Below are 17,226 nucleotides of genomic sequence, written 5' to 3' on the forward strand. Positions count from 1 at the left end.
TGATAATCTAAAAATTGAAGAAACCGAAGCAAACTCATCTGTAATTGTAACAGAAAACGAGACGGGACCACCAACGGAGGTAACGTATCATCAATAATTATAAATATTTATATAGTGAAATCAACACCTAACTACCAATAAATGATATTTAAAATTTTTAATTTATTCCAAAGACAAACTGGTAATACTTAAACACGTAAAATATACCAAAAAGTATAAAACTAGACTTAACCTTTACAAATTGAGAATCATAAAATTAAAAAAAAAATTTTTTACAACTTGTAACTCCTTTATTATTACAACCACAGTAATTTATGTCAAATATTTTAAACTTTTTAACGTATTTCTTCTTATCATTAAAATATCAACTGTCATCATTTTATACAAATAGAAAACTTTAATTGATTGTAATGTCCTTAATTTCATAGTATTGGTAATTAGTGTTGACCATTTATTTAATTTGTTTTTTATAAAATACATACGCATACACAGGATGTTCCATAAAAAAGTTACTTTTATCATATACCTTAATATCGCAATACACAACTTTTATATTTTTTAATTGAACAACTGCAATGACACAATTAACAATTGTTCCAATTTCACTTCAAACACATTGTTTATATAAATATAAAATATGTGACAATATTCAGAAAATGCCACATTGCCAATTAATTCTATAAAACAATACAAATTTAAAGTTATACATATTCTAAGATCTTCATACCCAATATTAGTATTTCACTTAGTTTAAAAACTTATTATAAAACTTCAACTCTCAACATGAGAAATTAGAAACAAAAAATTTCCGATGCTTTCATTTTTTCAATTTTAATTCTTTGTCATGCAACTTTTATTTTACACATAAACACAATGTTATATATTTATAATATACTATTTCCATTTAATTTTTAGGTTGAAGAAGAACAAGTTAACGGTAAGCATAATTGATTCATTTCTAAAATTCAATAAAATTAATACTTTAATTTTTTATAGAAAGTCAACACGAATCTGAACGAGTAAGTAAATAATATCTAACTGGAACCTATGAATAGCGAAAAGACTAAACAGTCGAAGCCAAATCTATATAAAAAAAATCTAATTTCATTATTAATTGAATTAAGTAAATTAAAAAAATAGACATATTTTTAAACTTTTTACATACACTTTTTTTAATTTACAAGATTCAACAAATTTACAATACAATACAAATTTAAAATTCTACAATTTTTTTAATTTCATTTCATTTTGATCTTTTCCACAAGTTGTATACCTATTGTATTTCTTAAGTATAAATATTTTTGGACAATCATAAAGAATACGACATCAAATTTCAACATAAAACTTGTATAGTATATCTTTCGTGATTTCATTTTTACACGCAAAACATTTTATCATACACCAATAGGTACCTACAATAGAAACTTGCCGATCCGACCTAATCCGGATGTGAGATTATTTGAGTGAATGAATTTTTCGAATTAACAAAAATAACAATAAAATTTTATTCTGAATTACTTATTAAGAAATAAATAATTGTAATTACAAATGATACAAAATAGAATAAACAAAACACAACAATTGTTCTAAATCTAAACAATGCATATCATCATTATCAAAATGCCCATCATGTAATCACATTTCGATGAAAAAATTGTACAATACTGACACTGTTGTTCGAATTATTCTTTACTTTACTTTACTTTACAAAATAACGTACCTATAATACACTTTCATCCTGTTCGAATTGGCGAAGGTCTACTGTAGCTATATATTTATAAAATTATACCGTTTTCATCTTATTTTTAGACGGAAACCGATGCGGTGGAGTCGCGAGGTCAGGTAATTAATATATATTATTTGTTCACATCACACTACAGATGCAGTTAAGCTCCTCCCAAAAAATTCGAACATTTTTTATTGACCAAATTTTCTAAACCTATAACAAACGACCATTTCATTCATAATTACTGTATCTGAATTAACATCCATAATATCAAATCTATCCTTGCGTTTTGTATTTATCTCACTTACCTCAATTTCCTATTAATTTTATTAAAACAAACAAAATAGTTTTTTTGAAGGATTTACGCTATTCAAAAGGTTGGTAACTATAACGTAGATTGTAATATTTGGAATCAAATTTGAAAACTTTTAAGACCAATATCTCTTCATTGTAATAATTTTCATTTCTTTTGTACCTTATACACGATGTTTTTTTAAAGATGGGCCATAGAGAAATTTAAATTGCGCCAATTGTTCTCAAATTTTGACCTTACGCTTAGTCATTTCACAAACAGTTCTCTATCTCAACCCTGCATCAACAAAGCAGAAAAATGTATTTGCTGTTCGAAAAAGTATTCATGTTATACAATTCCTACAAAAGTGGGCCCAATAGCTGAGTGGTATGCAAGCTGTTCAGTGCCGAGTATCGGGTATTGTTTGATTGCCGATGAAAAATAATTCGAACACCGACTGCAATCTTATACGTTTATATCTGATCTGAATAAATTTGTTGATTCAGAAACAATTTCTACAGTACTGTGACATATAATTTGCGAGGAAACAAGAAAGGATTACCGTAAATAATGATATAATGTAAATTTCCCTATGGCCCATTTTAAATAACTCTACGCCTTGACATTGTCGTATGGCTCTTTTTTAAAAAAACACCCTGTACTATAACATGTGTACATTATAAATTCACATATGATTTTTATAAGTACCTACCTGAATAAATAATGCAAAACTACTGTTATATGTTAAAAGGCTAATATTCAAAACATGTAGGTAGCCTTAAGTATAACTTAATCGTGTCAATGTGACATGCAATTTTTAAATTTCCCAATTTCTATAATTTGATGAGTGCAAAACGAATGTCTTATTACATTAACCAAAATTTATTGATAGGGACTTGACTGCATGTGTTTAATAAATAAATTATAGTCTAATTATTAACAAAATTAAATTAAGTAAAAAAAATAATTACTTATATTAAAAATTATATTTTTTTTAATTTAAAAATTACTATACATATAAATTTTACAGAAAAGAAAGCAAAGAGATTGGGAGGTGAGCAAGAGAGGAGGAGGGAACAATTACAGGGGGCAAGTAAGGGGGAGAAGAGGAAATTTCAATGGAAGAAGAGGAAGAGGAAGAGGAGGACGATTTAATAATTTTAGAGGTGGGCGGGGTTACACAAACTACTATGATAATAGAACTTATAACTTTTATTAGGTAAATAATAATTACCTACCTAATAAAAGTTATAAGTTCTATAAATTTAATACGTCGGTCTATCGTACACAGGTGTTAAGTAATATTTTTTCAATTGCATTATCAAACAGTTTATTCAAATTTTTTCAATTGCATTATCAAACAGTTAATTCAAATTTTTTCAATTGCATTATCAAACAGTTTATTCAAATTTTTTCAATTGTATTATCAAACAGTTTATTCAAATTTTTTCAATTGCATTATCAAACAGTTTATTCAAATTTTTTCAATTGTATTATCAAACAGTTTATTCAAATTTTTTCAATTATTATCAAACAGTTTATTCAAATTTTTTCAATTGCATTATCAAACAGTTTATTCAAATTTTTTCAATTGTATTATCAAACAGTTGTGTAGTTAAAAAAAAATAATTCGTTAAAAAACAAAACTTATTTTAAATGATACAACAATTAATACACCTCTAACAAGCATTATGCGAGTCACTCTGTAATTGGGTGCAAGCCTGTTGAGGGCCCAGAACAAGAGAGGGATAATAAATGTTGAAATGTTAAATTTTAGTTATTTTTGTAAGTATATATTACATATTTTTCACTTAACACCTTTGTGCGATAGACCAACGAATAAATATTTATAGAATATATAATTAAATATTTATTTTATTGTTTTTTATTTTACCTACTATTTATACAATATCATCTGATAGCGTTTTCGACTTACTGCATTAGTGCACACTACGTCTGCATTATTTTCGACTTACCACAGTGCAACTTTCTTATATCTGTTCGACTTAAGGACGTAAAATTGCATTCGTTGCTAGCTATTATAGTCGAACATGTAAAAAAGTTGCAGTAAGTCGAAAACGCTATGAGGCTACTACAAATTATAATGAACAGCAAACAGAAGACTACAGTACGATTCACACATGGAATTCAATATTGATCTTACGGAAGATAATATTACCTAATGCGTTTGTTATTTAAAAAAAAATCCTAATTGTGATAACCCAATAGTACAATAATAATATTTAAAATCTTATGTGCAGATCTGGATTCAACAATTTGAATAAGAAATTTTCATTAAAAAATCACTGTGTAAGTGATGTTTTCATAAACAATATTTCTCACAAATTCAATATTAATTCAATCTGCTCAATAGCATTTTCTTACCAAACTGAAACTGAGAAATTATCATTGTTGAACAGTGCAAATCTTTTATATATATACTTTTTTGAAATACAAATTCAAACAAAAAATGAAACTAAATTGAATATGACAACAAGCAGCGTTGGACATTAGGTTATTTGTAGATTTATGAAATTTTTTTTAACTTTGAACTAAAAATTCAAACAAAAATTTTTAATAACCATTTTCCCAACCAAGTAACATAATCAAAGACTTTCGATTCTTAACACACACGTCTCATACCAATGGCCCTCCCTTAGACTCTCTACGTCCAGGGTGGCAAACTACATTTACCGATGGCCAATCGCACATTACACTTTTTCACATCAATTCCAAACGAGCCGAGGACGAGTTCGGCATCACAGACCATCCCTTCGCTTGGGACATTAGGTTATTTGTAGATTTAAGACAATTTTTTTAACTATTTTAAAAGACAAATTCAAACAAAAATTATAAATGAAGCTAATTATTGTTCAATAAACCAAAATATTCCTCAAAAATTAAAAAAAATGTTTATTCAGTCTGCTCAATAGCATTTTCTTACCGCACCAAAATTGAAACTGAGAAATTGTCTTTGTTGAACAGTGAACAATGCAAGGCGAAGCCAAGCTATGCACCGTTACGAATTATAGTGAGGCCTTTCTTCAAAACCAAAAAGTGTTAACCAAAATTTAAAAAAATCTTATGTGCAATTATGTTAGGAACTGGAAACAACAAGTTGAATCGAAATTTTCGAAAAACTTTGCATATGTTTCCAAAAAACAAAAATATTCTTCACAAATACAAAAAAAATGTCAATTCAATTTGCTCAATATCATTTTCTTACCGCAACAAAACTGAAACTGAAAAATTGTCTAACAGTAACCAGTACGAGGCGAAGCCGAACTATACACCGTTACAAATCACACTGAGCGTATGTCTTATTACAACCAAAAAATGTTATCAAAATTAAAGAATCTTATGTACAATTATGTGCGGATCTGGATTTAACAAGTTGAATCGAAATTTTAAAAAAATTACTTTGTATAAGTGATGTTCTAAAAAACTTATCCCCATTTTCGGCGATATCTCTGCAAAATATACTCACTCTAGCGAAGTCTTAAAATGCGTAGCATTTTTACCCACACATACGCCGAGTTTGACTAAAAAAAAAGACTATCGATATATTGGTTATTTTTTGAGCCGAATCAAAATTCTTTTCCTTTGTTTTTTGCATTTTATAAAATTCCAACGTCACTTACAAACAACCCAAACTACAATCGCCCAACGGTCGAGCTAAACAAAAAATTTACAAACTGAAAACCACAAAAAACGGCGTGTGATAACAAAACGCCGTGATCGGTAGGAGCGAGCGACGCGAGCTCCAATCCGATCTAGTTATGTTACAAAACGACCAGTTGCCTATGCATTACGAGTTGGAGTAATTCTGAATCCAAGAGTTGTGACAGTGGTTGCGCTGCAGCACATTACATTTTGGCCAAAGCGCTGCAGTGTATTATATTGTGCGCTGCGATGTACGGCGGGCGTGGCTTCTATCGAGCTGCGTTACACAGTATTGGATTTAGGAATTACGCAACCGGGCTTTGGCATGTTTATCTTACACTTATTAACTAACTTACAATCTAGCTCATGAACCCTAAGTTTATCTATCGAATTAAAATAGTGGAGACACCTATCGCAAATATACAGTTTTCCGCGATTTTTCCTCAACTGTGAACGTACCAATCTAGACAAAAAATGAAATCGAACAGGATCATCGGACTCCTCACTATTAAGAACGGTATTGTGGCTCAATACCCTTGTCACCATAGTTCTGCTGGATCATAAGTACATTTACGTGGTTAGCGTTCTTTTCATCGGTTAAATAAATGGGAACGGTGGCATAATCAAATTTTGTTTTCCTAATAAGACCGTAAATATTAATAGATAAATTTGAATTTTGTTTTAAAAATTTTGGTAATTGATCTATAGACATGGGGGGAAACTAATGCCATCAAAATTTAAAATTTCGCATTATATATATATATATATATAATTTCGCATAATATGGATATATATATATACATATATATATATATGATATGATGATATGCGATCGGTATGTCGGGTAGCGGGGAGGAGGGCTGATGACAACGCCCACCCAAAACACGCCTCATCATTGTTTTTAACATTGATGACCGCTTTTTTAACTTGAATTTCTTTGGGTAATTCTATAAATGACGCATGCAATAATGTTACGCTGTTTAAGTTCACGGTTAACGAAATTATCTTGGATAGTGCCCAACTACTGTCTTGCTCCTCGAATTGCATTAATCGATCCATCAAATAGTCTACTACGTTACTATTAAATTATTGTTTTAAGCTAGCCTCATTTAACCCATTAATGCCCAAAATTCAATTTTTGACTTATAATCCCAAAATTAAGTTCCGTGGGTTGTTAGCATACTATTTATCATAATTAGTATAAATATTTCCATTATCTATAATTTAATGCCCTTATTTATGACGTATGATATAAAATACGCTGATCATATAGGACAATTTTTAAGATAAAAGTTTTAAATAAAGTTAATGAAGAAAATATGTAGATTTATTCGTCTAATTAATACTTTCAAACATACATTGTAATTCTAAACTTAGTACCTAAAGGTACGTTTACATCTGACAGTTCTTTCCGGAAATATATGTCGAGTGTCAGAGAGAAAATACCTTCGACTGTTTACATCTGACACCAATTGCTAGAAATTTATGTCATAGATAAGTATACGACAGTCCTCGAAAAGCTATACATACAGAAATGTTTAAAATAAATGTACGACCAGTCTACATTTAAATACAAATTATTGCGAACACTTCTGTCGTGGGTCATCATTTCAGACAGTTTATTTTTGAATAATGAAAGCATCTAAACGAAAAGTCGCGGCCTCTATTTATTATTCTATTAAATTCTATGAAAAAGAAGAAAAAACGTTCTGTGTGGGTTCGAGAGTGGATTTGGAGACGTAATAATCTCGGTGCCCACACTCAATTAATGTCTGAACTCTGTATTGAAGATCCAGCACAGTTTTCAAATTTTTTAAGGATGAAACCTACTGATTTTGAAAAGCTTGTGTGTAAAATTGGACCCCTTATTTCAAAACAGGATACAAAATTCAGGAAAGCTATTAGTACAACAGAAAGACTTGCTTTAACTTTGCGATTTTTAGCTTCTGGTAAGTATAGGTGCCTACTATTATTATTAAATAAAGTAATTCTTTTTATTGAAAGTTTATTAATAATAAGTATATTGTTTATTATATTTTGTTACAGGTGATTCATACACCAGCCTACAATACCTATTCAGAATACCAAAATGTACAATAAGCCTCATTGTTCCTGAAGTGTGCAGAGCAATAATGTGAGCATTAAAAGAAGATTACATTAAGGTAATTGTTTAAGTAGATTATGAGTTATTACTTTCAGTTTGAGTCTGTATGTAAGATGCTAAGGTGTCTGATGATTGTAATAAAGTTGTATAGTGTGCAGAATGTTCTGGAGACCCCACATATCCACGAACCGAAGCAACTGAATATGAATTGCTGTAGTTTTGAGAAGCAACTGAATTTGGATTGCTGTAGGTTTGAGAAGCAACTGAATTTGGATTGCTGTAGCTTTGAGAAGCAACTGAATTTGGATTGCTGTAGCTTTGAGAAGCAACTGAATTTGGATTGCTGTAGCTTTGAGAAGCAACCGAATTTGGATTGCTATAGCTGTGATGAGATGTGGGGCTTGATAGTAGCTCATCTTCTTCATTTATGCGCAGTATAACTTCCTGAAATTGTCTTTTCATTTTTTTACGTAAATATTCAGAAGAGAGACTTCTCATTTCGGATGCAACATATTTGCCAAAAACATCATAGACATCGTCTTCTTCGTACAATGCGTGTATAGCTTTTTGCATGATTAATTTATTTTTATCACAAACTTCAATTTTTCTCTTCTTCCTGGGATTAGGCTCATTATTTTGCGACTTAGGTGTGGCGTCAGATCGATTTTCTTCGGCAGACTGTTCCAATGTTATTATACCTTGGTTGTCAGATGGCGTGTTGTTTTCGGTTGCGTCCTAAAATATAATTAAAGTAATTAATTAAGTGAGGTATAACTTGTAACAAATCTTTTTTTTAATTTTTGTTGCAGGCACCGACTACATCAGATGATTGGCAAAGTGTTGCCAACAACTTTGAACAGAAATGGCACTTCCCTAAATGTTTGGGGGCTATTGACGGAAAACATGTTGTTATCCAAGCTCCGGAGAATAGCGGAAGTTATTATTTTTATAAAGGGCAGCATAGTATTGTTTTAATGGCAATTGTTGATGCCGCGTACAAATTCCTTGTCATCTCAGTTGGAGCCAATGGGAGAGTATCAGATGGTGGTGTTTTTAGAGCCAGTGGAGTTGCAGATTTCATTGAAACTGCGTCAGCAGGATTAAAAAAGACCCCTCTACCAGGAAGAACATTATGTGTACCACATGTTTTTGTAGCGGACGATGCATTCCCATTACAACCTCATATTATGAAGCCGTATTCATTTAATAGTAAAGGTTCCATGAGAATTTTTAACTACAGACTGTCTCGAGCAAGAAGAATAGTAGAAAACGCCTTTGGTATTATGTCAAGTGTATTTAGAGTGTTAAGGAAACCGCTTCTTCTTGCCCCAGAACGTGTAGAGTCTGTAGTTTTAGCTGCTTGCAGTTTACATAATTGGCTATTGTCTGATACATATTCTGCAAATACCTACGCTCCTGAAGGTACCTTTGATAGAGAAAATTTGGAAACGGGAGAAATGATACAGGGCAAATGGCGACATGAAAATTCGGAGGCCGCAAGTCTACAACCACTGGTGCAGCAAGGCAGTAATAACTACTCAAGGAACGCTAAAGAAGTACGGGAAGAGTATAGGGAATATTTTGTAAGCAGCCAAGGGGAAGTTAATTGGCAATACAGACTAATGTAAAATGTAAAACGATTTTAAACTAAAATAAATAAATTTAACCGATAGACATTTTCACTTACTTTTTCAAAATTTCCTGTTGCTGTTTTGCACTCCGAGCTTCCTTGTAGAAATAACAACAAATTATAGTAGGGCCATTTAGACACATACAGTTCGTCAGTGCCCTGGCCGGATTGTTTCTTTTTGCTTTTTTTAAATTCACTGTTAAATTGGTTTCGCAAGTTGTGAATTTTCCTTTGAATCTCTTCTACTGTCGTATTAAATTCTTCTGCCATTTCCTGGTAGGCATCTTGTTTCTTCACCCTGTTTTTATAAATGTTGCTTTTAACATCCCATAATACCGGTTTGCCCTGGTACATAATAATTAATTCCTCGATTTCGGCTTTTAACCACTCTTTTTTAACATCAGCCATATTTGCACGACACTAAATTTTATCGCCAGAAAAGTAGACGATCAACCAACTTTTGCAATATGTGTCGAACGAGTTTGACCTTCCAACTAAACAGCGTTTACACTACTGATAATAAGTGTCGACACAAATAGCTGACAGTTGAAATAAATATCTCTGACATAAATTCTTTTCCATTTACATTAGTCACAATTTCTGTCAGACACAAATATCATGCAATATGTATCAGGTCTAAACGTACCTTAATAAGGTACAAAATAGCAATAGAAGGTTTATTGAATATGAAAACTGAGGAAACAACCATCTGGGTGAAGCCCAACATTACATTTTATGCATCGAAATTTTGTGCATTTTCCACATTTTCCGCATCTTCTTTGTGTAGAAATTTTTTCTATAAAGTGTGACAAATTGTCTAAGCGAATTTCTTTTGCAACTTGATTTGATGATTTAGGCCGGACGCCGCGAGGTTTTTCAAAATCAGGAGCAGCAAGCAAATCTTGGGTTATGCATCTGATGAATTGAATTAGACTGATGTTTTTATTTGCACTTCTATAAAGAAGCCACAAATTGACTAAACTTCCATTGAGACAAAACCTAAATAGCGGCCAGTACCATTTCTTGGAGGGAATCCGAATGCGGTGAAGTCCTCTTTGCTTGTCAAATAGGTCAACTCCGCCCATTCCTTTGTTATATAAGTTTACTAAAGTAGGTTGGGGAACACATGATTTTTCGTTCTACTTTGGACCACGCACCGATTGCACGTACTCTTTGAGAATACCTCAGATTGAGATAAATTTGTTCCCATAGTGACCTCATTATTATCGTTCCATCGTATAAGAGTAATTTCACTGCCTTTATCTTGCAAAGCGTGAAAAAAACCTCGTGATTCCTTTTTCATATCTTTTAGTGGAGCGCGTTCAACTCTTATCTTTTCGAATTGTGCCTATACAATTGATTTTCTTAACTTTGAGTTCTTCTAATAATGGTAAAGATGTAAAATAATTATCAATATAGATGGTAGAATTAGGTGGCAAAAATCCTACACACAATTTTGCTGTGACAGAACTACCTAGCGGTTTGCCTTGCTCTTTGTCTCTTGCTCCAGTGTAAGGGTAGAATGATACTAAATACCCGTAATGTGTGGCTAAGCACCACCACTTATACCCATTGTTGCGAAGCGTTGAATAAAACTACTTCGATTTAAACGACTTATTGCACATTTATTGCACTGCATTGAAATACATACTTAAACGTGCTTGCTCACATGCAGTCTTAAACATAAGTGCTACAAAGCGCGCAAACTATACATTACAAAAATGACCGCGCTCAGGCGCGCAATTCAAATATTGCTTTGGCCAAAACATAGCGGCCGCCTTAAAACGTATTGAGCGTTTTAACACTAACAAAATGTTTGTGATACATTTAATAAGGTAACCAAACACATATCCCAATTAAATTGGCTAATACATAACACTGCAAATAAACATTTCTTCATTACATTTGAATATAAAATTTGAAAATAAAAAAAAAACATGCTGCAAAGTAATGTTCCGTATACTTGCTATTGAAATCAAGTTCATACTACATTTACAAAATGTTGACAGACAACAAAAAAAACAAAGGGTTGGCACAAGCACTTTGAACTCGAAGCACTAGTGTTGCGTTGTAGCTCCTTAAGAGCCCTAGGATGCTGATGGCGATTGATTTGGAAGTGGACACAGCTTGGCTACTGAGCGCTGCATTTCCCCGTGCTCAGTTTTCAGTGTTACAACTCGAGTAATTTCGTCCCGTCCGCTGTGAAGTTTTACTATTCTGCCTAACTTCCACTGTAGAGGGGGCTGTCCATCTTCTTTTATTAGAACTAGTTGACCCACCTTGGGTTGATCACCGATATTGGATCTCCACTTCTTGCGCTCTTGTAGCTCAGACAGATATTCCCTCTGCCATCTGCGCCAAAAATGTTGCAATATCTGCTGGATGTGCTCGAAACGCTGAAGTCGATTGCTAGGTACTGCTGTGAGATCATGCTCAACGATTGCCGTAAGCGGTCGTCCAACGAGAAAGTGTGAGGGTGTTAATGCGGATAAGTCTTGGGAGTTGGAAGAGAGAGGAGAAAGAGGGCGTGAATTCAATACTGCCTCGATCTGCACAAGGAGCGTGTTTAACTCCTCAAACGTTAAGGATGCGTTTCCAGCCACTCTCCGCAGATGACTCTTCACGCTCTTTACGCCAGCCTCCCATAACCCGCCAAAATGGGGAGAGTTGGGAGGGATAAAGTGCCATTCAATGCCTTCGTCTACGCAAGAATTACTAATGTCTGCATTGTTTGATTTGATGAATGCCAGAAAATCCTTTAATTTGTTGTTGGCACCAACAAAGTTCGAGCCATTATCTGAGTAAATCTTAGCTGGTTTACCACGTCTGGCAGCAAATCGTCGCAAAGCCATTAAAAATGAATTTGTTGTTAGGTCACTAACGACCTCTATATGCACCGCCTTGACGGAAAAACAAATAAATACGCAAACGTAACATTTTGACGATTTACTGCCTCTTCCTTTCTTGTCTTTAATTATTAGTGGGCCAGCGTAATCAACGCCAACAACAGAAAAAGGAAAGTGTTTAGTGACTCTGTCTGCCGGCAAGCTGCCCATGATTTGGGTATTACTGATTGGAGAAACGCGAAAACATTTTAAACATTTATGTACCGTATGTCGCGCAATGTTCCTACCATTTGTAGGCTAAAATCGCTCTCTTACGCTATATAGTAAGGTTTGGGGCCCAACATGCAGTAATCGAATGTGCTCTCGCATAAAGATTAATTTTGACAGTTCGTTTCTACCGTCTATGATTATTGGGTGTTTTCTATTATAAGTTTCATTTGATTGAGTTATTCTCCCACCTACCCGAAGTAATCCTACTTGGTCTATGAAAGGATTTAAACTTAATAATGGGCTTTTTGAAGCCAATGGGCGCTTATTTTGCAGACAACGGAGTTCCCCGGGAAAACTTTGCTTTTGGGAAATCAAGAGCAAACAATTTAGACTCTTATCCATCTCCGATTTTGACAAATGTCCGAAAAATCTCTTTTCTTTACCATTTAAGCAGTTGTGTTTAAATCTCAAACAATACGCTATTATTTTTTCAAGTTTAGTCAGGCTGGAGTATTTATTAAATTCGAAAATTACTTCCCTTGAAGGGTCCATCTTGGCAACCACGCAAGTAGAGTTTTGTTTAATTTCAGGGAGGTTCACGTCCGTTATTTCTAATGAAGGCCATTCATTTCTGCTACATTTGAGGAATTTAGGGCCCTCCCACCATACATTATTATTTATAATGTAAGTTGTGATGGCGAACAACCCCTTGAAAGTAAATCTGAGGGATTTTGGTCGGTGGGTACGTGTAGCCAATTCCAATTTGCGGATGAAGTTTGGATTTCGGCAATACGATGCGAAACAAATGTTTTTAACTGGTTTGGGGGAGTTTTTAACCAACCCAAGACAATCGTGGAATCGGTCCAAAGGTACACTTCTTTGACCTTTTCACTAGTAGCCTGTACAATTGTGTTGGTCAAGCGAGTCAGTAATAGCGCTCCGCAAAGCTCTAGACGCGGCACAGTAATTGTTTTTAAAGGCGCTACTTTGCTTTTGGCGCACAAAAGGTGCACGCTTACATGGCCATCAATATCCACAGATCTAATGTATACTGAGGCGGCATAAGCTTGCGTGCTGGCGTCGCAGAAGCCATGCATTTCTAGTTTTGTTGGATTAATGCAAGTAACTTGCCTGGGAACTTTTAGATCGTTCAATAGGATTAATTCTGATCTCAGAGTGTACCACTTTTCATATAAATTTTTTGGTATATTGTCATCCCAATCCAACTTGAGTATCCATATTTGCTGCAAAATTAACTTAGCTGCTACAGTGCATGGACTTACCAGGCCCAGAGGGTCATAAATTTGAGCAGTTTCGGAAAGAATTGCCCTTTTTGTTGCTTTTTCGAAATTTGGTTTAGATATGAAATAGATGAGCCGATCAGAATGAAAGCTCCATGACAAACCTAGAGTTTTTGTGTGCTCATGTGAGCCTATTTCTAATAGATGGGGGTGAATGGAATCTGCTTCTATATTTTCTAGAACCTTCGGATCGTTTGACATCCATTTTCGTAAAGGGAAACAGCCCGAATTTAGAATTTTTGGAAGTTCGCGGCAAATTTTTTGCGCCTGCTCCATAGTATCGGCTCCCGTCATCAAGTCATCGACATAAAAATCTCTCTTTATTATGTTTGATATATCAGGTGCCGTACTTTCACATTCGATGCCTAATTGATACAGACTACGCACGGCCAGAAAAGAAGCGGCGGCAGTGCCGTAGGTGACTGTATTTAAATCATAACTCAAAGGTTCTTCCGCATCATTGTTTCGCCACAAAATGCGTTGCAAGTGTCTTTGCGAGGGACAAATGAGTACCTGCCTATACATTTTTTCAATGTCTGCTGATATGGCATATCTGTACATTCTGAAACTTACGACAATGGAAAATAGGTCTCTTTGTATGACTGGACCTACTGCCTGTAACTCGTTAAGGGAACGACCACTTGTGGTCTTTGCTGAGGCGTTGAAGACAACTCTCAATTTGGTTGTGACCTTCTCATTTTTAAGTACGCCATGATGAGGCAAATAGTAAGAATTTTTTGACGTGCTGCATGAGGGAGTCATGTGTTTGAGATCCGCGTATTCCTTTAAGAAGGTATGGTATTTTATGCGCAGGTCTGCATTGACCTTCAGCCTCCTTTCGAGCGAGTATAAACATTTTTTTGCATATTCGTACGAGTCACCTAGTTTAGAGACGGTATCTTTCATAGGAATTTTTACTATAAATCTTCCCTCGGGGTCACGTTGTGTTGTTTTCACAAAGTTTGACTCACATTCGATCTCTTCTAATGATCGCGGTTTGTCAGACGGTAATTCCTCCAATTCCCAAAACCTAGCTAATTGTTCCTGCACACCGATTGCAACTAAATTGCACCGCATTGTTACAGGGGGCTGAGGAAAGTTAATGGGTCCGCCGACAACCCACCCAAAGCGAGTTTTTTGTAATATCGGTTTCTGTGGGCCTAACGAAATTTGTCCTATACACATTAATTCGTAAAAAACGTGAGCACCCAGCAAAATGTCAATGCTTTGAGGAACATTAAAATAAGGATCGGCCAATTTTATGCCGACAGGAATGCATAATTGAGAAACATCAATGTTTTGACTAGGTACAGAACCAGTAATTTCGGGTATTATCAGGCACGAGGTTTCCAAGGAGTATTTGTTATGTTTTGAAAATAAGCGTACTTTGCATTGAGCTTTGACCAGCGAGTGGCGGTTAGCTAGACCTGTAACGTTGATTTCTATGTCTTGTTTGTCTAAATTCAAACGCTTAGACATTTTTTCAGTGATGAAATTCCCTTGACTACCCGAATCTAAGAGCATGCGTACCTCTCTCGGGTTGCCAGTGCAATCCAGAGCGTCACCAACCGCTGTGGACAATAAGACATTGGTATGGTGAACAAGTAATGAGGCAACGGTAGCCTTTTCTGCAGCAACTGTATTTGCAGGTGGGGATGACTCTATATTATCACTGACTTCCACATTGGGAGTAGGTTGCGCTTTGCTTAAGTGCAACAGAGTGTTATGCCTCAACTTACAGGTAGCGCATTTATACGCTGATTTACATTTATTATTTACATGACCTCTAGAGAGACAGTTTAAGCATAGTTTAAGCTGTTTCGCCTTTGCGATTCTGTCACTAACTGCGAGATTCTTAAATTTTTCGCAATGAAAAATGAAATGGGTTTCACTACAAAACGCACAACGTTGCTCTTTGACGACGAAAGATTTAGATTGAGGTCTTTCAGATATCGAGGGAGGTTTTGAGTTACGATGCTCAAGTGTTTCAAGCAACGACGCCTTCCTTTCGATGAAACCAATCAAATCTGAAAGATTCGGAACTGTGGAATTCGTATTTAAGTTTTCATATTCGCGCGTGGTAGTAGAGTCCAATTTTGAATACAAAAGATAGGTTAGCAAGGCATCTCTTTGGAAGATAGGGTCTACAAGGCTCTCGAAAGATCTTAAATTTCGTTTAAATATGTCCACTAATGTTCTTAATTTGATTGAGGACTCCTTGCCCATAGTTTCAATACTAAATAACCCTTTTATATGATGATGAATTAAAATTTTATTGTTATTGTATCGATCATTTAGACCGGTCCACGCAAGTTCATAATTATCGGAGGTTAGAGACAAATTTTTTATAATTTCTGCGGCCTTCCCAGATAAGGACGCTTTTAAGTAATGCAATTTGTGCACTTCCGATAAATTTGAATTATCGTGGATCAGGCTAGTAAACATATCGCGAAAATTCAACCATTCTTGATGTTCACCCGTAAAATTCGGTATATTTATGCTGGGCAATTTAATGAAGCGATTTTTTGAGGCAGCTTCCTCTGAAATTGAGATGTTGGCTGTGTTACTAGAATTTGTTGAATTAGAAGGAGCGCATTTATTTAACAGCTGTTTTGCGGCTGAAATAATTACGTAATATCTTTCCTCAAATTCATCAATTTGACTTTCGTCGGGTTGCGCGTCTTTATTGCTGGCGTCGATTTGGATTTGAATATCCTGAAATTGAGCCAGCAGTGCTTCTGCATTGGATAACCTACGCCGCAATTGTATTATTTCTGCTTCCCCTAGAGCACATTCGGTCTCATGTTTGACCGTTAAAGTATTCACGACAGTTTCAAATTTCGTTAACGTAGCTTTGATAGCAGTGCGAGTTCTTTTTAAACTTTCCATTGCGGACAACGGCAACAAACGCAAAATGTAACAAGCAGGTTATTATGAAATTGAAAATTCGTCGTACAGAGAGAGTCACAATATTGTATTTACGAATATTTACGCAAAAAATGGGTGTAAGTGCTACCAGGTAATTACGAGCAAATTGTAAATTCGTGTGTATGCGAGGCGAGGCTTCTGATTAAATACACTGCGTTGTAAATACCAGATCAAAATAAAAGATTGGCAAGACGCATCAACATTCGTAAACTTAAACGAGGCAAAATTGATAAGGAATACGAAATAAATATTAGGGAAGGTTACCTGGAACTCGTTCGGGTTGACGGTTGACCTCGGTGGCGATTAGCGATGCAAACGCAAAAGGAAGTATAATGCAACATGCAACGTAGGTGGCTAATGGCGGCGTCCTGTCCCTTGATCGTTCCAATGGTTGGTACCTTCTTGTTCGTACCTTCGAATCTATTTTCTAACAACCATGCGGCCGAAGGACCATGTTGCGAAGCGTTGAATAAAACTACTTCGATTTAAACGACTTATTGCACATTTATTGCACTGCATTGAAATA

At 34.7% G+C, this 17,226-nt stretch overlaps 3 protein-coding genes across 4 annotated transcripts; all 3 read right to left on the minus strand.

Annotated features, from left to right (window-relative positions):
- Window positions 1-7,766: 7,766 nt before the first annotated feature.
- On the minus strand, window positions 7,767-9,949 carry LOC116159041. Of its 2 annotated transcripts, XM_031471933.1 has the most exons (3): window positions 9,473-9,949; window positions 8,277-8,520; window positions 8,069-8,229 (listed from the first exon to the last, which is right to left on the minus strand). In XM_031471933.1, the coding sequence occupies exons 1-3, from the start codon at window positions 9,821-9,823 to the stop codon at window positions 8,207-8,209; spliced, it is 618 nt and encodes a 205-aa protein (XP_031327793.1). In that variant the 5' UTR covers window positions 9,824-9,949; the 3' UTR covers window positions 8,069-8,206. The 2 variants fall into 2 exon arrangements, with proteins under 2 accessions (XP_031327792.1, XP_031327793.1); XM_031471932.1 differs by having other exon boundaries at window positions 7,767-8,520.
- Window positions 9,950-11,502: 1,553 nt separating this feature from the next.
- On the minus strand, window positions 11,503-12,267 carry LOC116160504. The gene has a single exon (XM_031473722.1). The coding sequence runs from the start codon at window positions 12,265-12,267 to the stop codon at window positions 11,503-11,505; it is 765 nt and encodes a 254-aa protein (XP_031329582.1).
- An 881-nt stretch (window positions 12,268-13,148) lies between these two features.
- On the minus strand, window positions 13,149-16,661 carry LOC116160515. Its single transcript, XM_031473730.1, has one exon. The coding sequence runs from the start codon at window positions 16,659-16,661 to the stop codon at window positions 13,149-13,151; it is 3,513 nt and encodes a 1,170-aa protein (XP_031329590.1).
- Window positions 16,662-17,226: the final 565 nt, after the last annotated feature.

The sequence above is a fragment of the Photinus pyralis genome, unplaced genomic scaffold, assembly GCF_008802855.1.
Source record: "Photinus pyralis isolate 1611_PpyrPB1 unplaced genomic scaffold, Ppyr1.3 Ppyr1.4_LG1, whole genome shotgun sequence".
Lineage (NCBI taxonomy): Eukaryota > Metazoa > Arthropoda > Insecta > Coleoptera > Lampyridae > Photinus > Photinus pyralis.